The sequence below is a fragment of the Podarcis bocagei genome, assembly GCF_964188305.1.
Source record: "Podarcis bocagei genome assembly, chromosome: 1".
NCBI lineage: Eukaryota > Metazoa > Chordata > Lepidosauria > Squamata > Lacertidae > Podarcis > Podarcis bocagei.
This window is the reverse complement of record NC_138125.1, coordinates 94537416-94564021: the sequence shown is the minus strand read 5'-3', so window position 1 is coordinate 94564021 and position 26606 is coordinate 94537416. Positions and strand designations below refer to the sequence as shown.

The 26606-nt window shown below is 41.1% G+C and overlaps 1 protein-coding gene across 9 annotated transcripts in view; it reads left to right on the top strand.

Moving 5' to 3' along the window:
• SEMA5B (semaphorin 5B) overlaps positions 1–26606 on the top strand; it is a 375751-nt gene that overhangs the window by 291060 nt on the left and 58085 nt on the right. For 8 of the 9 annotated variants that reach the window (XM_081188335.1, XM_081188332.1, XM_081188333.1 and 5 more), the window contains 3 exons: positions 8353–8488; positions 10881–11088; positions 14889–15096. In XM_081188335.1, the coding sequence (XP_081044461.1) occupies positions 8353–8488; positions 10881–11088; positions 14889–15096 (552 nt within the window). The remainder of the gene's footprint in view (positions 1–8352; positions 8489–10880; positions 11089–14888; positions 15097–26606) is intronic. The other variant, XM_081188337.1, reaches the window with a different exon arrangement.

Genomic DNA, 26606 nt, shown 5'->3' with positions numbered 1-26606 from the left:
TAAAAGAAGCAGCAGATGGTGACTTTCCTCCTATCTTTTTTCTTCTTTGGGCTGTATTTTTAAAGAGCCAGATTGTCGGGCTGCCAGAGAGAGAGACTGTGTCAAACTGCGGAAACAGTTGCAAACTGTGCTAGAAAGTAATTGTTACATTTGAGCAGAAAAGTCTGACTGGGATACTGTTACAAGCACCTTTCGTGAAACTTTGTCGATTTATAAAAGGTGCTTTGGGAGATCTTGAATTTATGAAGGGACTTTTGGATTAACGAACTTACTGTTTTGAAACAATTTGGAACTTTAATGGCGGATTACTTCCTTCTTTGTCTTTGAAACCGGGTGGCACTCCCCCTACAGGGCTTTCGGATTATAAAATCCTGGGAACTGACTTTTGTTTTGAATTCCATCTCACTGGCTGTTTACTCCTGAATTTGTCTTTCCCATGGAACAATAGACAATTTGACCTTGAACATTGACAGATGTGTAATGAGTGGTGCAGGGAGAACAAGAGCGTCTAAAGCAAAGGAAACTAAAGAGGCTAAGGAAAAAGAAAAGGAAAAGGAAAGAAGACCAGCACAATTTGTACAAACAACATTGACCCAAGGACGCCGATCGTCGGTTCCAGCTGTACTGGTGTCTCATAGAGAACAAGGGGAAATAACTGAGAAGTCCACTGAGGAAGATATGGCAGCAGGTGGGTCAGACACACTATTAAAACAAATATTGGAGCAACTATCAAGTTTAAATCAGAAGGTGGACGATCAGTCTGTGAAGATAGATAAAGCAACTTCCTCGATCCAAAAACTGACTGACCAAGTTTCCCAGCACACGCAAGCTATAGAGAAATTGCAAGGAGCAACAGCGGAAAATCGAGAATTAGCTGGAGAAGCAATCCAGAAAGTGGGAGTCCTACAAAAAGAGGTTGAAGAAATAAAAGGAGAAGTTAGGCCCCTGCACAAACAGGTGGGTGAACAACAAGTCTATCTGTCAATGGTGGAACTGAAAAATCGTGAGAGCAACATCAAATTGAGAGGTATTCCAGAACTCGAGCAAGGAGACTTGATTGGATACTTAACACAGGAATTTTCGAAGTTCTGGGGTTTAAAGGAAGACACGGATTTTAGGATTGTCTCGGCATATAGATTGGGAAGACTGGTAAGGAAAGACAGATCCAGAGACTGCTTGATAATTTTAAGAACAAAGGAAGAGAGAGACAAGATCCTAGGCCTTCACTTCAAAAAAGCAATTGAAATACAAGACAAAAGAGTGGAAATTTACAGAGATATTCCGAGGCAGCTGCTGGACCTTAGAGCCACCTATACAGAATTAGCAAAATTGCTGAGACACAACGCAATTCCCTATAGGTGGGAGTTTCCACAGGGATTATCTTTCACCTACAAAGAAAGGAAGGTTAAAATAAGAACACCTGAAGATAACCAAAGGTTCCTTCACGACCACGGAGAAGATCTCCAAAAAGGAGCGGATTGGCTTCCAGTTTTACCAGCACCAGCACCGCCCGGAAGTGGGCCAACGCCTATACCTTCGGGATCTGAACAAAAGGAAGACACCCCATCTTAAGAACATCTTAAATAGAACAGGATGTCTCTGCAGCTACTTAGTTGGAACATAAATGGCGGGAATTCTCCGGAAAAAAGGAGAAGGATATTTCATATCCTAAAAAAAGAACAATTGGATGTAATATGTTTGCAAGAAACACATGTGACTAGGCTCCACAGGAAAGTATTAATCAATAAAAGACTTGGCCAAGAATTTATCTCATCAGACAAAGTTAAAAAAAGAGGTGTTGTAATTTATGCAAAGGAGAACCTGTCGCCAAAATTTTTATTTAAAGATGATCATGGAAGAATCCTCGCAATTGAAATTCAAACACAAGGGGAAAAGATTTTGATATTAGGAATCTACGCGCCAAATGATGGAAAATCAGAATTCTACAAGAAGCTGCATGAGACAATGATGGACTATCTGGACTATGCAAATATTATTGTGATGGGAGACATGAATGGGGTGGTGTCTACAAATATGGACAAATCTCAAAATCAAAACTTAACAACAGACGGCAGACTCCCTAAAACTTTCTTTGAAATGACAGACAATATGGACTTGATTGACATTTGGAGGACAAGGAACCCCTTGGGTAAAGAAGGAACTTTCTTTTCTGAGGCCCACTTGTCATGGACACGAATCGACCAAATTTGGATATCTAGAGGGCTGGCTCCGAAAACGAGAAAAGTGGAAATCTGCCCAAAAACCTGCTCCGACCATAATGCCTTAAAAATGGAATTGAGACTTTTCCCAACTGGATCCTTCAGATGGAGAATGAATGACACCTTGCTAAGAGATCAAGAGATTGTTAAGAAGGCCCAAAAAACGCTAAAGGACTACTTTGAAATAAATTTGAATACTACGGTGGAGAAAAGAATAATCTGGGACGCTAGCAAAGCTGTAATGAGAGGGTTTCTGATACAACAGAATACAATAAAGAGAAAATTTTGGAATGGAAAAAAGGAAAAAATTCTAGAGAAAATAAGTGAAGGAGAGAAAAAGCTGAGAACTAATCCGAAGTCAAAAGAGGTGCTAAGAGAGATCAAATTCCATCAAGCACAATATTCGAAATTGATTAATCAAGAGATTGAGTGGAAAATCAAACAAATGAAGCAGAGATCGTTTGAATCAGCAAATAAATGTGGAAAGTTGCTAGCTTGGCAATTGAAAAAAAGACAAAAGCTAAATACGGTTACAAACTTGGAGATTCAAGGAAAAATAGTTCAGAAACCAGAAGAAATAAGAAAGTGCTTTCACAGATATTTCAAAGAACTTTATGCACAGGGGCCTCAGAAAGAATCGGAAATAGACCAATTTTTGAGGACAAATGGACTATCCAAAATAAGTCAAGATAAAAGATCAATTCTCAACAGTAAAATAACTCAACAGGAAATTGAAGGTGCCATCCAAAATATGCAACTTGGCAAATCTCCAGGCCCAGATGGTCTCACCTCCAAATATTATAAGACTCTGAAGGATTGTTTGATACAACCGTTGCTGGAGGTCTGCAATCAGATTATGGAGGGGAGAAGGGCACCGGAAACGTGGAAAGAAGCATTCATCACATTGATTCCTAAGTCTGAGAAGGAAAAGACTCAGCTTAAGAACTACCGTCCCATCTCACTCCTGAATGTGGATTACAAAATATTTGCAGACATTTTAGCAAGTAGACTTAAAAATGTTTTAAACGAAGTAATTCACAAGGACCAAGCAGGCTTTCTCCCTGGTAGACACATGTCTGATAACACCAGGAACATTATTGATATATTGGAGTTGTTGAGAATTAGAAACACAAGGGCTGCTTTAATCTTTATTGATGCGGAGAAAGCATTTGACAACATTTCTTGGATGTTTATGAAGAAAAACTTGAAGGGGATGGGAGTGGGACGGGGGTTTGAAAATGGACTAGAAGCAATTTATTCAGAGCAAAAAGCCAAGTTGATAGTGAACAATGTGGTATCGGATGAACTTCTAATTGAAAAAGGGACACGACAGGGGTGCCCTTTATCCCCTCTGCTATTTATCTCTGTTCTGGAGGTATTGCTGAATATGATCAGGGAGGACCAGTTGGTGCAAGGTATAGAGGTCGGAGCGAAACAATACAAACTGAAAGCTTTTGCAGATGACCTAGTCTTGACAGTACAGGAGCCAGTATCTAGCACAAAAAGAGTTTTGGAACTTATCCTGGAGTTTGGTCGGGTGGCGGGATTCAAGCTAAACAAACAAAAAACTAAGGTTTTGGTCAAAAATTTGACACCTACAGAGATAGAGGGGTATCAGAAAGAGACAGAGTTAAGTGTGGTTAAAAAAGTGAAATACCTGGGGGTATATTTGTCCACCAAAAATTTAAATCTTTTTAAAGATAACTATGAAAAATGTTGGTTGGAAATTAAAAAAGATCTGGATATTTGGTCAAGATTGAAACTTACCTTGTCAGGCCGAATCGCAGCTATAAAGATGTGTGTTTTGCCAAAAATGCTATTTTTATTTCAAACCCTTCAGGTCGTGGACAGAATGGAATGTTTTGGAAAATGGCAGAAGGATATTTCTAAGTTTGTCTGGCAGGGCAAAAAGCCCCGAATAAAATTTAAAATACTAACCGACTCAAAAGAGAGAGGGGGGTTTGCCCTGCCGGACTTAAGGTTGTACTATGAAGCTGCAGCCTTCTGCTGGTTGAAGGATTGGTTCCTGTTGGAAAACACCGATGTCCTAGATCTGGAGGGGTTTGATAATGTGTATGGTTGGCATGCATACTTGTGGTATGACAAGGTGAAGGTTCATAAATTGTTCAAAAACCATATTGTCAGAAAATCAATTTTTGCCGTCTGGATGAAGTACAAGGACTTATTAGAAAGCAAGACCCCGAGGTGGCTATCACCTGTGGAAGCCAAGATTTCTAAAAAAAAGCCCAATATGGAGGCCTACTGGCCAAAGTATTGGGAACTGATTGAAAGAGTTGGAGATAACTGGAAGCTCCAAAGCCAGGATAAATTAAAAGGTAAGGTGCGAGACTGGCTACATTATGCTCAAATTCAAGAGGTATTCAAAATGGACAGAAAAGTGGGTTTCCAGATGGAGAAATCGAAACTGGAGACGGAGCTGCTAGAACCAAAGATTAAGGTATTTTCGAGGATGTATGACTTGCTGCTTAAATGGAACACACAGGATGAGACAGTTAAATCTGCTATGATAAAATGGGCACAGGATGTAGGACACAACATTATGTCTGAGGACTGGGAAAGGTTATGGAACACCGGTATGAAATTCACGGCATGTAGTGCCTTGAAAGAGAACATTATGAAAATGGTATACCGGTGGTACATGACCCCAGTCAAGTTGGCTAAAATATATCATCTTTCTGATAATAAATGTTGGAAATGCAAGGAGGCAGAAGGGACATTCTTTCACCTCTGGTGGACCTGCCCGAAAGTAAAGGCCTTTTGGGAAATGATACATAATGAGCTGAAAAAGGTATTCAGATATACCTTTGCTAAGAAACCAGAGGCCTTTCTTCTGGGCATGGTGGACCGGAAGGTGCCAAAGAAGGATAGAACTTTGTTTATGTATGCAACTACAGCAGCAAGGATCCTTATTGCAAAGTTCTGGAAGACACCAGATTTACCCACACTGGAGGACTGGCAGACGCAGCTGATGGACTACATGGAGTTGGCAGAAATGACTGGCAGAATCCGAGATCTGAGCGAAGAAACAATGGAGGAGGACTGGAAAAAATTTAAGGACTATTTGCAAAAACATTATAAGTTGTTTGAATGTTAAGATAGCGCACGATTAAGAAACGTTATGCTTCTGCAATTTATTTTAAGCAAATGATAAAGTAAGCATTGACGGAAAAAAACGAGACATATTTGAAACAAAATATTATGTTTATTAAGAGTCTTAAAACTAAAATACAAATTTTTTGAAATTGGTAACATAATATATTTAAAGGTATAATAAGATGGGAAACAAGATAACAAATTGCTGAACTGGTTAGAACAATGAATGCAATGCCGAGAGGATGTGAGGAAGTCCAAAAGTGAATTGTTGAAGGACGTTAAGGAAAGTTGCTTAATATTTCTTTTTTTCTTATTTTTCTTCATATATATATATATAAAAAATGTTTCTTGCATGTTGTCATGTAAACAAATTTGTTAACCTATGAAAAGAAACGCAATAAAAAATTATTTTAAAAAAAAATAAAGAACTGCCTTCTGTGAACACGCAACATGTCAATATCACTCAGATACCAGCAAAGAAAGGTTTAGCATGTGGTGCTTTGACAAGTTCAAAGCCTACTGCTCCATTGCTCAGTGAAATGGAAGGATGGCTGTGAGGGGAAAGAGGGAAAGGAGAACACGCAATCTTAATAGTAATGTTTTAAAAGTGATGTCTTGCTTTCTCAGTGGCAAAAAGGCATTTCCCAGTCAACTTCAGGTTGAGGTAGTTCTCTGGATTAGTTTTCTAACATGGTGGGATTGTTATGGTGGAAATTTTCTTTGTAGGAACAAATGAGAGAGATGTGGTGTGCATCATTTAAGCATAAAGAAATGTTGGAGGACCTACAAGTAGTTTATGAGGTGCATGCTTTTATTCATTCATTCATTTCATTTCATTTCATTTCATTTCATTTCATTTATATCACACCTTTCCTCCAAGCTGCTGATGGTGCCCTAAATTGGTATGATACAATTCTGTACAGGCCTCCTATACATACTGCTCGTACCACAAAGTAGGAATGAAATAGAAGCATGCTTTTTTTGCTTCTTCGTGTAGCAGCGTCTTTAAAAAAAAGAAGGAAGGAAGGGAAGGACCTTCTCCGCTTATTGCCTGCCTAAAATCACACGGCTTAGATATGTGTTCTTAAGTAATTACTGGTTTAGTAAAAAAATCCTTTTCATAGTAGTTCAAATTGCTACCATTAGCAACTTGATATATAAAGCAGTCATTCAGACATTTACACAGCACGGTGACAAAGTCTGTCATGTTGTTCTGAAAGGGCTTTCTGTATTTTTAGCCTCTTCTTTACAATTTTCAGCTCTCTCTGATTTCCTCTTCTTTGTTGGTCCTTTTCTCTCCCCACCTTTTAAAATAGCATATAAATGTTTTAGAGTCCTCAGCTGGACTCTACAAGCTTGGTCTGATGGCCTTTATGTGGATATGATTCCTGGCAAAGCATGAAATCTCAGCCTAATTTTCTCAACTGTTTAGTGTGAATAATTGTAGCTTGCCTGCATCCCATAGTGGAGGAGAATTAGGAGAAGATTGTAAGGCAGGTGTGGGGAACCTTTTTGCCCCCCCCCAGTGTTGCTGAACTACAGCTTCCATCATCCCTAGCCACTGGCCATGTTTGCTGGGGCTGGTGGGAGTTGTAGTTCAGTAACACCTGAAGGGCCAAAGGTTCCCCACACCTGTTGTAAATAAGCACAATGCCTTTGAGGAATGGGGAAAGGAGTGTGTACAAGGAGAACCTTTTTCAGATGCTTGCCTGTGTTTGTTTAATGACTTACCTTAATAATGGAGAGTAGGCTGCCATTTCAATTCTACACCCAAGGACACACCTTCACCACATGGAGGCTTGCCTCCTAAATGAGGATGCCAAATTGAGAGTGTTGCTTGATTAACTTACCCACAGTATCCACAGTAAGTGATCCTGAGTGCATATTCCTAGTGATACAAGTGACCTGCTGAAGCTTTACTTGTCTATCTTAAAGGGAAGCTCCTCCTGCCAGAAATGTAAAGAGATTTCTGTTTTTTAATACTAATTTGTATATTCAAAATCAACACAGGAAATTGCTTGAATTCACAGCTGAAGTTCAATGACTATTTAGGGAAGGGAAGGGAAGGGCAGTTTCAAACAGTGAGCGTCGGGAACATTTTAGAATTGTTTCCTTCATTTCTATTCCAGCTTTTGTCTGTGGAACTCATGACAACCTGTAAAAGTCTTGTGTCCAGGCAGTTAGTTTCAGGAAGCTATTGCATCGTGCACCTTCAGACCATGTATTGGGACTTTGAGTTATTTTCACCGTCATTCAAGCATAGCATTCCAGATGTATGTGTGGTTGGTGGTCAAGGTTGATGGGACTTGGAGTCTGAAAACATTTGGAGGGCAGTACGTTGCCTGCTCCATCCTGTTTTAATACTTCTCAGAATATAAAAAGGCTCCAAAGGCTCATCTAGTCTTGGCATGCTATTCTCACGAGCCAACCAGAAGCTATGATATTATGCATTTTTTATCCCAGATGAGTCCAGATTCTGTATTCCTTCTCCTCTGTCTGTCTGTCTCTCCTTGCAATTGGAGCTTTATGCAAATAGCACGTATATGAAATGGTGAGTATCCAATGGATTTGAAGGTCTATAGGCAGGTGTGCTTTTCAGAGGTGGCATTAATACCTTAACAATGAAACCTGTGGAGCTTAAAATTAAATTTCACCTTGAAAAATAAACCAGAGGTTTTAAAAACTAGGCCACTTATAATCAATCAGGATTGATGGGATATCAGTAGTAATGTTCCTTGTGAATTAAGCTGCGTGTGACTTTTCATGTCAAAACTGCTTCTCTTAGTCTTAAATCATGTACAGTGTTCAAGAGGGGCTTTTCAACATCTCCTAATTGTCATATAATCCATGAGGATTCTTCTCCTCCCTTCTGAGGCCTGTAGCCCAGTGCACTTCCTCCTGGTAATTTGCATGCAATTTATTTTAGTGAGATTTGATGTCTGTTATGATGGAAGTGTCAATGTTTTAAAGATTAAATTGATTTTTCTCCTTTTCTCTTTCCTTTTGCCCTTGTTTCCAGAAACAGTATTGCTGCTTCAGCAGTGTGTGCCTTCAATCTCAGTGCTATTACGCAAGCCTTTAATGGGCCTTTCCGATACCAAGAGAATCCAAGATCTGCATGGCTGCCAACAATCAACCCCATCCCTAATTTTCAGGTATTTTAATGCAACCCCTCAATTCACTCACATCTCATTCTGTTTCCTCGTTTGATGGGTAAATGTTAATTAACTGGTTCAGTGCAGGTAGCACATCAGGTGTCTGTACACACAGAGAGAGCCTATGTTCAAGTCCCCATTCCGTTATGAGGCTCATCAAATTGTCTTGGGCAATCTATTTTCTCTTAGCATAATGTTACCTCCTTAGTAACCACTCTTTACACGTATTACTTGCTTGTCCCTGCCCCCCCATCTGCAGCCATGTAGTTGTTTCTGAAGCTCCATTCATACATACCTCCTTGAGCATTTTGCCTGACTAGAACGTATCATTAAGCGCTGCTGCTTTCTTGTCTGGATGGGAGAATAGAGAGGATTGTGTGCTTAAATTAGCGCATTTCATCACTTCTGCTTTTGGTTCCGCCCACTACTGGCATAAGGCCCTGAGAAAGTTCCCTAGGAGAGAATGTGGCCCTTGGGGTGAAATAGCCGCCTACCCTTGCTATATAAAGTATTGGTAGTTTAGTCTTGTATGGTTCATAGTCCTGTTCTTTCATAGTCTTTGATCCTGAACGTCTACCCAGAGTAGACCCACTGAAATTAAGGAACCTAAGTTTCAATTTCATTTCAATAGGTCTACCCTGAGTAGGACTAGCATTGCATATAACCTATAGGCTCTAGGCCTCCCCACCCCTACCTCTGCTGCTGCCCCTTCCTCCTGCAAGTCTGCTCTCAATACCCGTTCTGTCCCATTTCAGCTATATTTTAGCAGGCAAATTCTACACATTCCTGCCAAGTAGACAGGCGGTCACAAAGGCTGTACTAGTTTGCTTTTCAGGAGCACAATTTATTGTGGCACGTTCCGTTAAATCTGAGTAGCTTACAGTTGAGTTTCATATAGAAAATTAACTAGGGTTATCATAGAAGATCTGGGGAGCAGCATTTGTAGTGCATCAGGGGCAGCCAGGGTGGTGGCCTCTGGGTGTTTTATTTATTTATTGTTCACATTGAAAAATGCTGCTTTACAGCTTGAGGCCATCAAAGCAACGTTCAAGATAAAAATAAAATAAAATGCAGGAAATAAAAACTCCAAAAACAACAAAGCCATTCCAGCAGATAAACAGTAAATTTTTCATAAGTGGGTCATACCTCAGTAAAAGCCTTCTTAAACAAAATAAGTCGTTGTTGGACTCCACATCCCATCATCCCCAATCAGAGTGGCCAGTAGCTAGGGTTAAGGGGAACAATAGACCAGCAACATCAAGAGGGCACTAGATTGGCTACAGCTGCGGTACATCATCTGCTACGTACTAGGAGCCCTCCAGCCTTTGGTTCACTGGAGCAACCGGAAGCTTTTATACTGCATGTTCCCAATGGAGCATCAGTCAGGGATGTTTTGGACTAGCTTTCATCCTCAAAAGCGTATAGCCTGTGCTGCAGAGAAGGTGTGAAAAGATTGCAAAGTCAAGATGAGAGTTTTACAAAAGAAGAGGGAATGTACGTGGTGAACGACAGGAAGATTGGAAAAAGAGATTAGAACATTTTTCAAGTACAGAAGGAACAAGAGGTCAATGAAGGGCCTTCAGGAGATGACAAAGGTAATTTAGTGGCTGTGAAGAAACGATTTGGAAGGGGGAGGGGGAAATCCTCACTTCGTTGTTTGGAGGATGAAGGAACAATGCCAGAAATCTTTCCTTCCAAGAGAAAAATACAGGTCTGGGACATATGAAATGGAAATTAGAACGAAACAATTGAAAAATACAAGTCCACTTACTTAGCACTTATGCTACCCCTGGTATTAAATGATAAACTTCTGCCCACTGAGAACAGAAAATGCAGTTCAGCAATTAATGGTTTCCCCAACCATCAGAGATGGTTCATGCAGGGGAAAAGGGAGATGAAGCAAAACTGGGAGAGGCTATCCCAGTCAAGATTGTGGATTTCGAATTAAATAGGAATAGCAGGGCATTTTATGTCTAGACCTGCTCTAGTATAAGAAGTATCTTGATTTCGGCATGTTTGCATTTCCTAAATCTGCAGCTGCAATCCTGTTCCATCAGTTGGAAGGACATTCCTAGTAAGCATGGGTAGGGTTGTGCTGTGGATTTACGTTTGTACCACATTGGAGTAGATTAACCTCTTTTAACCTCTTTTGGAGTAGATTAACCAGAAGATTTTTATTTGGATATGTCTGTGTAATATGGAAGAAGGAACAAACTTGCAAATTTGTAATCTGTTTTTATCACTGGAAGCTGTGTCTTGAGATCCATGTCAATATAAACATCATGACAGTCGGCAAGAACTCTGCAGTAAAAATAGCAAACAAAATGAAAACAGTTAATGTTAGACAGTTTTAAAAGTTGTAAAGAAACACTGCTGTTCTGTTCTCCTTCAGTGTGGGATACTGAATGATGATAGTCCTAATGAAAACTTGACAGAGAGGATCCTTCAGGATGCTCAGCGCTTATTCCTGATGAACGATGTTGTGCAACCAGTCTCTGTAGATCCATATGTCACTCAGGACAACATCCGTTTTTCTAAGCTGGTGGTTGACATTGTTCAGGGCAAGGATACACTATACCACGTGATGTATATTGGGACAGGTAAGTGCTTTTTACACCTGGGAGATTTCAACCATCTCATATGTGGATTTATTAAACAGTAATCTGTGAGTTCCTTACTACATGTTCTCAAATAGGAGAAAGCGTGAGAATTGATCTTCCTTTATTATCTGGGTAGAAACTGAAACAGCATTTTGAAAGTGTAGGCCACAATTTAGATGGCTTTAGGAAGCAGAAGGGATGGGGTTAGGGACCTGTAGTTAGCCTAAGAAAGAGAATAGTATCTGCTTAAATGGAATTCATTTGCAAGTGAAGGTTTCTGTGAAGACTGAACCCCATCCTGGTGAAGGTTCAGATCAAAAAGGAGTAGAGAGGTAAATGACATCCTCAAGATAGCTGGTTGACAGTCTTCAGTCGTTTCTGGGTCATGTAGTATTTTTCTATTTCATTGTGTCCTGTTGGAAATGCATATACCGTATTTTTCGCCCCATAGGGCGCACCTAGTTTTTTGGGGGGGAAATAAAGAATTTTTTTTTATTCCCCCCCCTGGCGCGGGAAGCCCGAGCATCCCCCGACCCCAGCCCCCAGAACAGGCTGCTATCCACAAGCCGTGGGAGAGCTGCGCGACTTCGCACAGCTCTCCCACAGCTTGCGGAGAGCTGCGCGAAAAACCTGAAGTCTGGGGGGTGCTGAGCTCAGCGCGCCCCAGGCTTCTGGGTGCAGGCAGCTCTCCGCAAGAGGTGGGAGAGCTGCGCAAAGTCGTGCAGCTCTCCCATGGCTTGCGGATGTCTTCCTGAAGCCTGGAGAGCGAGAGGGGTCGGTGCGCACGGACCCCTCTCGCTCTCCAGGCTTCAGCGAAAGCCTGCATTCACCCCATAGGACGCACACACATTTCCCCTTCATTTTTGGAGGGGGAAAAGTGCGTCCTATAGGGCAAAAAATACGGTACATACTTTTTTCTAGAGATCTGAAAAGTGTTTTCACGTTTGGGTAGCATTTCTGATGAAGTTAAGAGATGGGAAACAGATTTCATGCTGCACTTTCTGCATTAAGAGGAACATAGGAAATTGCTTTATCTAGACCAGTGATGGCCAAACTTGGCCCACTAGCTGTTTTGGGACTACAATTCCCATTATCCCTGGCCTGTTAGCTAGGGATGATGGGAGTTGTAGTCCCCAAACAGCTGGAGGGCCAAGTTTGGCCACCTCTGCTCTAGGCAATCTAGGCCAATATTGTCTACTCTGACTGGCAGTAGCTTCCCTGCATCTCAGTCTGTACCTTGTCCTGACTGTGCACCGTGCCAGGGATTGAATCTGGAACCTTCTATGTGCAAAACATATGTTCTGCCACTGAGCTGTGATCCCCAAAACTTAGGCACATCTACTGAGTCGTTCCTTTGAATAAAAACATCATGCCAGCAGGGTTCATATGCATAATGAGCTCCAGCACACAAAGAGGTTTCTATGCTCTCAGAATCCACATGCCATTCCTCAAGCTAGTTGCATGTAGTGATTTGCAGACAAACTTCCATGCCCTTAAAGTCTGTGATCCTGGTTTGTTGGCAGACTGTGGTTTATATAGAATTTCAAAGTCTGCCCAGTTTGGATATAATGAGGAGACCTACCACAATCCCATTTATTGCCAAACTTTCAATAGTGGACTAATCTTCAACGCCCAACTTTTTAAGTAGGAAAAAAAGCTTGGAAAGGTGCGCCATGGAAGTGTTGCAAATGGTAACTTCCTTCTGTGGTGGAAACTAAATTAAACATTTTAATTAATCAGAATTTATGTCTGAGCTCCATTTTAAAAAATCTAATAATTCCATTATATATTCGGAATGAGTTGATTTTATGTTAAGATATATGGCCTCTCTAAGTGATGGTATAATTTATCCCATGACTATGGAGTCATCTGTCTCAGAAGTTATCATCTACCAGACAGTATAATAGTATATCTTTCTACCTTTTACCGCCACTTACTTCGAGATTAGCTTTCGTGTATTTCCAGTAACAAAACTGCATAGACAAAAACTTTATTTAACTATAGAACAAATTAACAAAACAAATACTAAATCTTGATCTACGGAGATAAATGGTAGAACTTTAGTGCATAAACTCCAAAGTGAAAATAGCCTCATGGGCTACTGTTAGACAGATCAAGAGTTGATCTAGTATCAGAAATATTCTTATTTTATCTAACCACCACCACCCCCCTTTGTGGTACAGAGTTGACAAAGACAAATACTAACAAACCCTGCTTATTTAAATGGAAGAATTGCTGTTTTCTTGGAAACTAATGGGACCTTTAAATGCTTAACTTTATTCCTTTATTAACTTAGTCTAGCCCATTCCCAAGTCAATACTTGAGGGTTGCAACAACACTTTAAACTGAAACCTATAGATAGAATACTTATTAAAACACTTATCAGATTTAAATTGCATTCCATGCACAATTATCCCATCTAATAAAAGTCATTCCAAATGAGGATATCTTACAGCATTTCCAGAAAATATCCAAGTTCAGGGTTAAGCAAGTTTCCAGGCTGTGGATCAACTACTGAGACTGCCTTCGTGCATAAGTAGTACAGTCAGGAACAGCTTTCCTCAACTTGGTGCCTTCCAGATGTTTTGGACTACAACTCACATCATCCCTGATCATTGGCCACACTGGTTGGGACTGAGATCTGAATAATTCAGTTTGGGGAAGTCTGGTCAGTGGAGTGCAGAGCATGGGGGAAGAGGTACACACTCAGTTTTGTAAGGCCCAAGATTTTTAGGCCTTTAAAGGACAAAGCACATTTACTTGGAAATCCCACTGAGCTCAGTAAGGCTTATTTCCAAGTGAATGTGCATAGATAACAGTCATAATGTGATTCTAGCATGTGATTAGAAGGCGTATTTGATATGCAGTCCTGAAGTCTGTTGAGTCATAGCTCCCTACTAAGGACCACAGAAATATCACAGCTACATGTCTACTGTTACTTAAACTTACATGGGGGCGTTCCAGCAATCACAGGATGTAGCTGACTGCAAGGATGCAGTTGTGTTTAGTTTGTACTGATTTTCAGATGAAAGTTGTGCAGAATGTTCCTTGGAATCTGTGGCTGCAGATTGATATTCTGCCTACAACAATGTTTTTAAGTTTTAAGCTGTTAGCATATTTAAGATCACACAACTTTGTGTGAATCAGCCTCTCGGACACATCTACGGAACCCATTCAACCCTATTTGAAAACAACCCTGGGAAATTGTAGGTGTAGCCGAAACTTACTAGGTAGAGATCCTTATATCCTTTAAATAGTTACAATTTGCAGGGTACACTGCTTTAATGTGTAAATGTACCTCTTCATCCCATGTCATCCTTAATAAAGACATATAATTTGTTTATTATTATTTGATTAAACTACTTATATGCCACCTTTCTACATAAAAGCTCAAGGCAGCTTGCAAGAAAGGTTAAAAACTATATATTAGCAGTTTTTCAAACACCATTAAAACAGCAGTGGAAATCAGAACACAGGAGCAACTTGTTAGCAAATTCAGTATAGTCATACTTTAGCCTCATTCAGTAGTTATATACTTTAGTCTCATGCACTCTTCATTCAGAATGAATGGGAACCTGAATGCACAAGCAGAGGGGCTTCAACCAAATAAACGGATTCACTTTTTTTGGTTATGTTTTTATAAGTGTATAAGAAGAAGAGAAATTGGAGAGGAGAAAAAAAATGGTGTCAGAGCAGCCGTGTAAATGGGATGTAGTTAATCTTTACTGTGTGTGCTGGATGATAAACTGAATCAACATCTTGGAGATTTACTTGCCTCCTGTTTCTTCTTGTTCTGCTAGAACATGGCACCATTTTGAAGGCACTTTCTACAACTAATAAGAGCCTAAGGAGTTGTTACTTAGAGGAAATGCAGATTCTTCCTGCCAGCCAAAAGGAGCCAATCCAGAGCCTCCAAATCCTTCACAGCGACAGATCCCTGTTTGTGGGTTTGAATAATGGAGTGCTAAAAATTCCTCTGGAGAGATGTTCAATGTACAGAACAGAAGGGTAAGAAAATTTATGGCTCTGATATATTCCATGCCAGCTTAAAAGAAAAGCATGAGGGAAACGTATTGCAGTCTGATTCATTTTAGAATACCTTTCTTCATCTTTCAGAGAGAGGCAGAAGATTCTGACAGGCACATGTAGCCTATAGAAGCAAAGGGAATGATTTGAAGGCAACTGTTCTTGCTCATTAGCCCTCATTGGAAATTAATCCTGTTTACCAAGAAATTATGTCTGCAAGCACGGGGGTTTTTCAGGTAGTGCCAAATAATGGTTTTGTGTTGAGTGTGAACTGACCCAGTGACTTAGTGGAGTAAATGGGGCCTATTGGTTGAACCTTTACCCCGGACCCGTGAAGTACTAACTGACCAGTGTTACTCACTGAGTTCAGTTCTGTGAAGATCTAGACACCTGCACTCAACTGCTGAAACCTGGGAGTAGAACTAGGTGTTGCTACCTCTGTTTAATATAACACATCTTAAAATGTAAGGAGAAAGGTTGAAGTGTGTGTGAATGACAGTGTATATTTAAAAAGGATGAACACTATGCATGCCTGACAAATTGGACAAGAGAGGACAAACCTACCTACCACAGATAAGACTAGCCCAAGCTAAACACAGTGGAGTTTTTGTACTTATGGCAAGCCTTGTTTGAGTGAATACTTGAAGTGTTGCTCTATATCTCTTGTTTCTATCATTTTAAAGTCCCCCTCTACATTTGCTTTGTGTGACAGCAGTTCAGTGCTAGATGGTTGGAATATTCAGTGGAAGGTAGGTGGTTGTTGCTTGTATACAGCGAATGGAACTTGACATTGTTCCTGGCGCATTGCAGAATGTGTGCTTGTTTCCTGTCCTTGCACCACACAAAGGTAAACACGTGATGTGATAGACACACTGGTCACATTCCCATGTTGCATATGCAACATGTAAATTTCAACACTGTAAATCGTAATGCCCTGTGGACTGTACTTCTGAAAGTTGGCTGCCCAGATAAATTTGTAAGCATCATTCGGCTCCTCCATGATAATATGACAGCAACAATCGCAGATAACAATGGCTCTCAAAGTGAACCATTCACAGTGAGATCAGGTGTTAACAGGGTTGTGTTATTGCCCCAACTCTATTCATTATTTTCATTGCCATGATTCTGCACTTGGTCGAAGGGAAACTCCCCACCGGACTAGAAATCATATATCGAACAGATGGAAAGCTCTTCAATCTGAGCAGGCTGAAAGCAAAGAGTAAGGTTACCATAACTGCCGTCATAGAGCTTCAGTATGCTGATGACAACATAGTGTGCGCACGCTCAGAGGATGACCTCCAAACCATCCTAAATATCTTTGCAGAAGCTTATGAAAAGCTTGGCCTATCACTCAACATCCAAAAAAACCAAAGTGCTGCACCAACAAGTACAAAATAACCCCTCTGCAGTGCCACAAATCCAAATCAATGGTGTAATGTTGGAAAATGTCGATCACTTCTTCAATCTAGGCAGTTATATTTCCACAAGGGCCAACATTGATGCCGAAATCCAGCATCGCCTGACCTCTGCAAGTTTGGCTTTCTCCCGATTGAAGTGCAGAGTGTTTGAGGACTGGGACATTCGCAGGGAAACCAAAATGCTTGTACTACCAACCTTACTATATGCTTGTGAAACATGGACCACTTATAAACGCCATCTCCACCTCCACACATCACTTGGGAAGACAGGCGAACTAATGTCAGTGTACTGGAAGAAGCAAAGATCACCAGTGTTGAAGCAATGATTCTTCAACATCAACTTCGTTGGACTGGTCATATTGTGCGGATGCCTGATTGTCTTCCAAAGCAACTACTCTATTCCGAACTTAAAAATGGAAAGCGTAATGCTGGTGGTCAACAAAAGAGGTTTAAAGACTGTCTCAAGGCAAATCTAAAAAAAATAGTATAAACACTGACAACTGGCCTGTGAGCGCTCCAGTTGGAGAACAGCCTTTACCAAAGGTGTCATGGGCTTTGAAGACACTCAAACTCAGGACACAAGGGAGAAATGTGCTAAGAGGAAGGCACGCTTGGCAAATCCACACCTGGAAACCAATGTCCCCACTGTGGAAGGATGTGTAGATCAACTCCCACCTGAAAACCAATGTCCCCACTGTGGAAGGATGTGTGGATCCAGAATTGGCCTTCACAGTCACCTACGGATTCATTGTTAAAACCGTGTTTATGGAAGACAATCTTACTCAGCTATGAGTGATCACCAAAGAGAAAGATGCAGATCACATTTTTTGTGTGTGGACATTTACAAGGTTTTGGGTGCAAACATTAAAAACATTAATTATGTTCATGTGAAATAGTTTGCTTTAATAACAGCTGCGATATGGGACTCCATTTAGATCTTACAGCTGCCCTCCACGGTCTTGCAAGCAGCAATCTGTCCTCTAGCTGTTCATATACCCTTTGTCAGTGCTGTCCCCCATGGGCAGATGCAAAGGGCACATAACTATGACATCACTGTCAGCCTACTCTGCCTGGCAGTCTCCCCTGACATGTACCTTCCAGCATCTCATTGGTCCAGAGTTCTTCAGGTCAAAACAGCCATGCCAACTCAGGTGCCTAGGATTTTTTAAAAAATTGCTTTTTGAAGCCAATCACTCATTTCAGAAGGAAGTGACACCTGGGAAAATGCCACATTTATATTGTCAGCAAGATGGACAGGGAGGGGGATAGGAATGAATTTTTTCTGTTTGGTTTTGTTTTCAATTTTCGTTCCTGAGTGCAGGCCTGCCATATGGGAGTCACAAAGACAAAAGGTTTGTGTGTCTTTGATGACCTTGCCTCAGAGCACTTGCAAAAACGTTGACAGGCTTTGAATTTTCACTAGGCTTCTTGAGATGAATGTTATGCCCAGCAAGTTAAAGTGGGTGTTGGGCACTAAGCATTAGCTGCTTTTACAATGGATCTGGGCAGTTAAACCTTGTGTTTGTCAGCTGGCAAAGCTGATCTCCTTTTTGTTCCTTTTTATTTCTCCTATGTAGATAAGCGTTTTGAATGTCACGTAGCCTAGTTCCACCAACAGCATATTAAAAGCTCCCCATTTCTTGGGGTTATTTTGTTAAAATATAAAAAAGAGGCAAAATTCTGATGCCAGGACGTAATTGAGCCCAGCTTCGTATTCACTGGACACATAACAACCTTACTATTTCAAAACATTTAAAACTCTGCTTGGAACTGTTAAGATATATGCAAAAGTACTCAGCAATGGCCATCTTTGGTCAGGTACTAGGGTCTGCTCTTGCAGAAGTGCTTTTCCTTTGGTGAAGCTTTTTACTTTCTTGTCTCTGAATTAATAGAAATCTTTGTCTAATATAGATTTCTTAAACTCCTTTATTTTCCCAGAGAGCCAATAGAAGACTTAGTGGTCTGATGCTCTGTAGCTTTGTGTGGCCACTCACCTAAATCTTTTCTTTCTCATCTCTCAGAAACCTAAATGGATGAATTTTATGCCTACTTGATTTTTCAGGGGGGAAATGCCAATTAAGCTTGTTCTGATATTTTCTTTCCCAAAATCTAAAACTCCCATTTCCTTCTTGTTTTACCCCACCCCCTCAGTCTTCTTAAGTATCATTGTACCCTTTAAAGAAAAATGGCATAATTACTTTAAATACAGCAAGATCAGTTAATGCATTAAAACCGGGATTCTTATTCTCAGAAGTGGACAGTGTAGAGCGGAGCGCTAATCCAGTCAAATGAGAAATGGATGCCTGCTGCAGCCTGCCCACATCTTGCCATACATACTGTAAAAACCCAACCTTGTAGGAGAGGCCATCAAGGCAGGAATGGAATTAAATAAATGCCTAAATAACTCTTTCCATGCAATGGTTTAGGGAGAAAGAGAGGATAAGTGCTGATTGAGTGAAAATCCTGTCTATTTCATTGAGCCAACACAATATTTGGCATTTTAAATGTTTGATCCTAGTAATTCCCTTTGACTCAGTTGTCCCCCCCACTGCTTGCTGATACACCTGCATTATTCTTGGCCCCTGTGGAGCACTGATGTGTTGAGCCACAGGTCTTGCCCATCAACTCTGATGGTGAACACTCATGGCTGGCCATGCCCAGTATGGCAGCATTCCCCAATCTGGTGCCCTCTTTTTCTCCCATCATAGACATCTCATTGGCCATTGTTAGAATGGATGTTGGATTAGGCCACAGAGCTCAGCAAGGTCTATCTTGCCTGGGTTGGATCGGTCCTGCGGAGATCCCTTCGTGGGCCGGATCGTGTGCATGCGTGACCGTGTGTGCTTGTGATTTTCGGCATCTGTGCAGACACAGTTTTCAGTGCTGCGGAAATGAGTCCCCGTGCTGTGCTGGTTTAGTGCAGCGCACAAGTGGGCAGCTCAGTTCGGGAGCCGCTCATGGGCCAGTCAAACGACAAATGTTGTCGCTGTTGTTGATTGCTGATTAACAATGTCCTTGCATTCAGTTTGATCAAATCGGTGTGATCAGGAAAGTAATACAACGCTGGGGTTTCAAAATTTACAAGTTCATCATATGGTCTTCATAAAAGGGATGTCGAAACCCAAGCAAAAAATGCCAGTTGTACAGAATCTTTAAGGAAACAAAAGAAGGGACTGTGCTATTTGATAGACGGTTTAATAAATAAATAAATAAATATCAGCATTGTAAGCGTATTTTATTAATATCCTTCGTTTTGAAATATTTTCACCCACACCCACTTTCCCCACTTCCTATGTATAAAGGCGACAAGTTCCCCAACTAACTTTGTATTGGTATCAGCACTGGGTTGTATCAAGAAAGATGTTTTAATTTCATCCATTGCTTTCTACCTGGCACTTCTCCTGGGCAGTGATTTATAGCCTCTTGTTGTTGAGTCTACGTTTAATACATGCCAATAAACTAGCTGCAGGAGGAAGGCACGGTATCCCCCCTCCCTTTCCTTTCCTAACTTCTTTATGTCATCTCTCTCAGTGTGTGTGTGTGTGTGTGTGTGTGTGTGTGTGTGTGTGTGTGTGTAAAAAACTAGCTTCTTGCAGAAACTCCATCTTCAGCACTATTTTTTTTTTTTTTTGAAAGTTACTTGTTAAATAACATGGGGCTTTGAGGGAGCTTTTATGCAGCAGGAGACTTTGTGCCCTCGAGGCAGCAACACCACAGCCCTGTTTGTTTTCTTTGGCTCTGTCCCACTTTGCCGGGGTAGCTATGAGTTTGTGTGTTACACCCTCGAGGCTGATTGGGAGGTCATGATCATTCAGGGTTTTGGAATCCTTGGTCTGGCTCCAAAGCGAGGAAGGGAAAAGGCATATCAGACATGGAAGAAACATTGATCATAACATTGATTAAACCTAGGTGTTCTGGCATTCTCAGCAGATGTTAGGCTCCGGGATACACTGGAAACTCTCAGAGGTATAGCAAAAACAAGAGCAAGGGTGAGCAAACAGCACTTCTGGCATGTTCTCCTTGCTTTGTTTTCTTCTACAGCCTCTGATGAATCTTCCAAAGGGTTTACTCCCAAGGTTTGTGCTTTGCTTTGTGCTTAAATACTGTGGTGTACAGTATGTATATGTTTCTGCTGATCTGTCTCAGCTAGATTTGTTTTCAGAGCATGATTTGGCCAAATGTGTGGCTCAGCTTGTCTGTAGGATATTTCCCACTGTGAAATAGCCTTCATGCTCTTCTGAAGTTACATTTTCAGAGGAAAATCTGAGTGTCTCTGTGTCCTCGGTATCTGTAGCTCAGATTGTTAGCAAACACGATCTTCTCACGTAGGATTGTCATTGCCTATCCTAGATACTGTGACCATCCTCCATTTTTGGTGGTGGTTAAAATGTGGGATTTGTTCCCACAAGAGGCAGTGATGGCCACAAACTTGGGCAGCTTTAAAAGAGGATTAGACAAATTCATGGATGATAAGCCTACCAGTGGCTACTAGCCGCAGTTACTACACTCTCCCTCCACTGTTGGAGGCAGTTTGCTTTCTGAATAAGAGAAACCACAGGAGGGGAGACTCCTGTTGCCCTCAGGTCCTGCTTGTAGGCTTCCCATGGGGGCATCTGGTCGGCCACTGTGAGAACAGGATGCTGGACTAGATGTGCCATTGACCTGATTCCACAGGCTCTTCTTATATCACGTTGATGTTTTCACACCAAAACTATTTTTATCAGGATATAGGTGACAAAAAGAGAGAAAATGAGCCTCATGGCTGGCTCTGCTGTTAGGCAGGGTGAAGCTGCCGCCTCAGGCAGCAGATGCTAAGGGTATGTGCTGGGGGGGGGTTTGGGGGGTTGCAGTAGTCCTCCACCATTCCTCCCTAGCTGCTTCTTCTAGCCCATGGGTAGGTAAACTAAGGTCCAGGGGCCGGATCCGGCCCAGTCGCCTTCTAAATCTGGCCCACAAACGGTCCGGGAATCAGCGTGTTTTTACATGAGTAGAATGTGTCCTTTTATTTAAAATGCATCTCTGGGTTATTTGAGGGGCATAGGAATTCGTTCACCCGCCAAAAAAATATAGTCTGTCCCCCCACAAGGTCTGAGGGACAGTGGACCAGCCCCCTGCTGAAAAAGTTTGCTGACCCCTGTTCTAGCCATTCCCCTCTGTCAGAGCTATGTGTGCCACTCAGCCTGTCTGCCTGGAAGACCTTAAGCAATGCTTCTAGCCTCAGTTTTCTCGTTGCCAGTGTTTGAAGTAAGATCAATTGCCAGTCTTACCTCAGTACATAGAATGGGGGTGGGGGAGTGCCATCTTCTCCTTTGCCTTAGGCCTATGGCACCAGGCCTGCCTTAGTGATCTTGTACGCTGCTTGAGACAGAACTAGTAAAAGGAGTAATTTCAGAGGTGCCTAGCTTCTAGTTTCTGTATGTCTTTCGCTTAAATGCTAGTGAGTTTGGAGACTGTTAGGTGGTGTCAGCATGTTATTCTTTTAAAGCTTGCTCGTTTGATATAGAATAGCTTTGTCTACTTACCTCTTTATCTCTACCTAACTGGTCTAAATCCAGCCATGATGGAGTGAGGGTAAAATACAATGCCACAGTGAGCGAGGTGAAATTCGTTTCATCCTAGTACTGATTGACACTGAGTAAGCAATATTGTCAAAACTTAAGATGCCTGCAGATGCTGCAGAAGAATAACTAGCCTGATGTACTGTAGTCATAAATTCAAGTGGAAATCCTTCACAGTGTGCTCTTAGTATTTGTTTTACTTCCACTAACTTTCCGACCCTTGGTTAGCATATGTGGTCCACAGTTTATCAACAAATTTGCAGATAATCAAAGTGGGTTCTGACATGGTGATGTAGAGAAGTTGTGGGGTGATGCAGCTTGCTATTTACTTCAGTGGATTTTTCAGTCTGTGCAATTAAAAAAAGTGTCCACCCAAGCCAGGAGTTTGTTAGGCTTCCCTGCTTCTCATGCTACGTATACACTATAACTATAAAGTCCATTCAAAGCACATTCTTGTCCTCAAACAATTCTGGGCACTCTGTTCCCAGCAACCCTTAACAAACTATAGTGCCCAGAATTTGAGGGTGGGGGGAGTAAATGTGTTTCAAATGCACTTTTAAAATATAGTGTGTACTCAACCTCTGTGTTGTACAAAATAGAACCTTTGTCTCCCTCCTAGTAGGCATATTCATCCAGGGTAGGGAATTGCAAAAGTTCTCCTTGAGACAGCAGAATTAAGAATTAGGAAGTATCATATGCTTCACCATAAATGCCTTGCTAATGTCATCTGCTAGTAGAATATAAATCACTAAGAGAAGTTCCACACATCTTCACAAAAATTGTGTCGATTTTCACCACTGCCAATTATTGTACCAGGGTAATGGACAAATAGAAGGGAAGAAAGAAGGGGAAGAAATGGAGGCAGTGAGAGATTTTACTTTCTTGGGCTCCATGATCACTGCAGATGGTGACAGCAGCCACGAAATTAAGAGACGCCTGCTTCTTGGGGGGAAAGCAGTGACAAACCTAGACAGCATCTTAAAAAGTAGAGACATCACCTTGCCAACAAAGGTCCGTATAGTAAAAGCTATGGTTCTCCCAGTAGTGATGTATGGAAGTGAGAGCTGGACCATAAAGAAGGCTGATCGCCGAAGAATTGATGCTTTTGAATTATGGTGCTGGAGGGAGACTCTTGAGAGTCCCATGGACTGCAAGAAGATCAAACCTATCCATTCTTAAGGAAATCAGCCCTGAGTGCTCACTGGAAGGACAGATTGTGAAGCTGAGGCTCCAATACTTTGGCCACCTCATGAGAAGAGAAGACTCCCTGGAAAAGACCCTGATGTTGGGAAAGATGGAGGGCACAAGGAGAAGGTGACGACAGAGGACGAGATGGTTGGATAGTGTCTTCGAAGCTACAAACATGAGTCTGACCAAACTGCAGGAGGCAGTGGAAGACAGAAGTGCCTGGCATGCTCTGGTCCATGGGGTCACGAAGAGTCGGACACAACTAAATGACTAAACAACAACAACAAAATGGACAAAGTTTAAAATGAAATGAAATGCTCAAAAGTCCCGTCTTTCTACAATCTTGGCTTCTTCTAGTCATACTTTCTTACTATGACCACCCAGTTGTAAAATTTCCATTTTCTATAAAATAAATATGTTAAGTTGTAGCTAAAATTTTGCACAACGAGAATGATATTCTCAGCAATCCCAGGGATCATAATTCAGCATCGCAGCAGATAAACCAGCATAAGTGTGTGGTGTTTGGTCTCCGGTTTTTCAGGTAGTATGTTTGATTATTCAAACCTAAAATGTTTAAATTTGGTGTATTATCCTAAACAACTTGTGAAGACGCCATATGCCTCTTTTCCCCATACATTTTTGGACATTAACTTTTTATTCATTACATTTTTAAACTGTTTTCCCTGTTGTGCTGCATTCATGTTTGCTTACAAATGATTAAATGAAATGCCAATATATTACATAATGCAGCAATTTGTTATAAACTTGAAAATTCAATATTTCCAGAGGGGGTTGCAGCAAAAACCGGCATCGGAGCCTTGTAGCACCTTAAAGACTAACAAATGTCTTAAACATTTGTGGACTAGGGCTCACTTAAAATTACACAGGAAACATTCCATATTAAAGTAACAAAGGCAATTAGTGAAAAATAGTTATCTGTATAACATTATCCAGTTTAATTTAAAGCCAGCAACGTTCCAAACAAAGACAGAGGCGAGAGTACATCTCTGGCAGCCATCCTCACATGGAGAAATTCCAAGAATAATTGATCTATTTATAATGTTCATATGCACACTTATGATTCCAAAATAATTACATTTTGTAATCAAATATCTCCTATCTTACCAGATTAGATCTCGGTTCAAGATTAGCTTTATTAGGCCCAAGCCAAATGTTATCCAAGAGATGCATGAACAGTGTAGAATGGAAGCCGCTGTGGGATGCTACCAAGGAGGTGCTGGAGTTCCCTCCAGCCATTTTCCTTTTCAAAATCATTTGCCCAGTTGCTCCTGCATCTGCTGGAAAAATATGTGTGTCATGTCTTATTCCTCACATAACAGTGAAAAAGAGCTAGGGGGCTCATTTTGAGCAACCTTTCCCCTCACGCCTTATATCAACTGTTGCAAACCTAATGTCTGTGGGGAGTGTGGCATCTGCGACAGCCTTCTTTGGTATGTCCAAGATGAACCATAACCACCAGATTTTCTGCTGCTTTTTTTTTTTTTTTTAAAAAAGTATGTTTCTAGTATTTTTAGATCTTGAGATATAAGGCAAAAAAATAAAGATACCATTCTCCACATGTTTTGTGAGGAATTAGGCAGTTCCACGCCTTCAATATTTTAGTCTCCCCCAAAACAACAACAACACGTAGATGCCCATGTGGGCATGAGACTGTGTGTGTGTGTGTGTGTGTGTGTGTGTGTGTGTGAGAGAGAGAGAGAGAGAGAGAGAGAGAGAGAGATCAATATTGTGTTATCTCCCCAATCAGAAACAGCAGGACATTGCTGACTTCCTGTGGTGAGTCTGAAGTTGGCCTGGAGTAGTGGCAAAGCAATAATGACTGTACCCTCTCTAATGTTGCATTATGCCACACACCCCACAGCAGCCTAACATTAAACCATTCCTTCTTTCTGGTGAGTCTTACAGGACATTACAGGGAAGCTAGAAATGTATGTGTTTCCCCATCTGCCAAATTTCTGCCTGAATCCCATGAGGCTATCTAAGTCTTCTAAGAGAAGGTAGAGCTATAGTATTTTCTTCTGTAAGGGACTCTTCAGAAGTATATTTTTAGGTGTGTCAGCCAGTATGTTTTAAGTGTATGAATGTAAAGTATGAATGTGAAAAAAATATGTGTTTGCAAACACATATGCTAAATGTGTATACTCATTAGTGAACTGCATGCTGTTTGTGATGGATGGTTTGTGGCCACAGTTCAGGAGCAGATCACTGCTTGATCCAATAGTGTTAAAGAAAAGCCAGGTGCAAGAATAGCAGGAGGAAGTATGTTACATATCATTCTTCTCTCAAAATGGAAGAAGGAGAGGCTACTAAGACAGAATCTGGAAACTTCTCATCCATGGCTTTTTCTGAAAGCGTAGCTTAACACTTACAATTGCAATCCATTGTTCAGGTGGAACCATCCCTAAAAGCCATTTTGTTCTTCTCAGCCAGAGTTGTATAGATACTTTCCCTATTAGTCTCATTCCAATTACAACAAACAATTGATTCCTTTGGTCCTTTAGCTGCACTAGTAACATATGATTGCTGTGGCTTCAGGATAGTATCTGTAATTTACTCCAACATGTTCCACATTTTAAAACAAACATTATAACAACTTGCAAGAACTAAATATTTGAAATAGGTACTCTCTTTTGAAGGGACCTGTCCCAGGGGCAGTACTTTAGGGTAATGGCAGCTGCCCTAAGCAGCTGATTTGAGCTGCAACCTTATATGTTGGCAGTAAGGACTCTATTCTCTCCACAATTCTCATGCCGTTTAGTTCAAGCTTCTGTATTTATGGCAAATGTGTTCCTCCTTAGTTTTAGTGAGCTGCTCCATTTTACAAGGAGCTGAGATATACATACTTTTGGGAGGTGAGGGCTTCACTTTTCATCCATTTTGTATGGTGTGTATCAATTTTTTAAAATAAAAGATAAAGTTTTTTAAAGCAAATTCCAAGCAAATTATTATAATTAATTGGTTAAAAAAAGATTTATACACTGGCTTCTGACCAAATGTCCTCCAGGGCTGCTTACAAGAGATGATAATACAAATTATATTTTGGTTGTGACCAGTGCTTTAATAAAGAGAAAAAGGTACTGGTCATCATGAAATTATTACAGTAAGTGCCACACTTTTAACAATTGGGGAAAGGTGTCAGTACTGAGTGCCCCCAGGAAAAAAGTGCTGGTTGTGACTATTCAGTCACACAGATGCTACTTCGCCTTTAGACTGAGAAATCCTGACAAGGGGCTGGAGCACAGAGAGCTGGAGAGCATTAGAACCAACAAGCAGAGGGACTGAGAACTTGGAATAGGTGGTCAGAGTT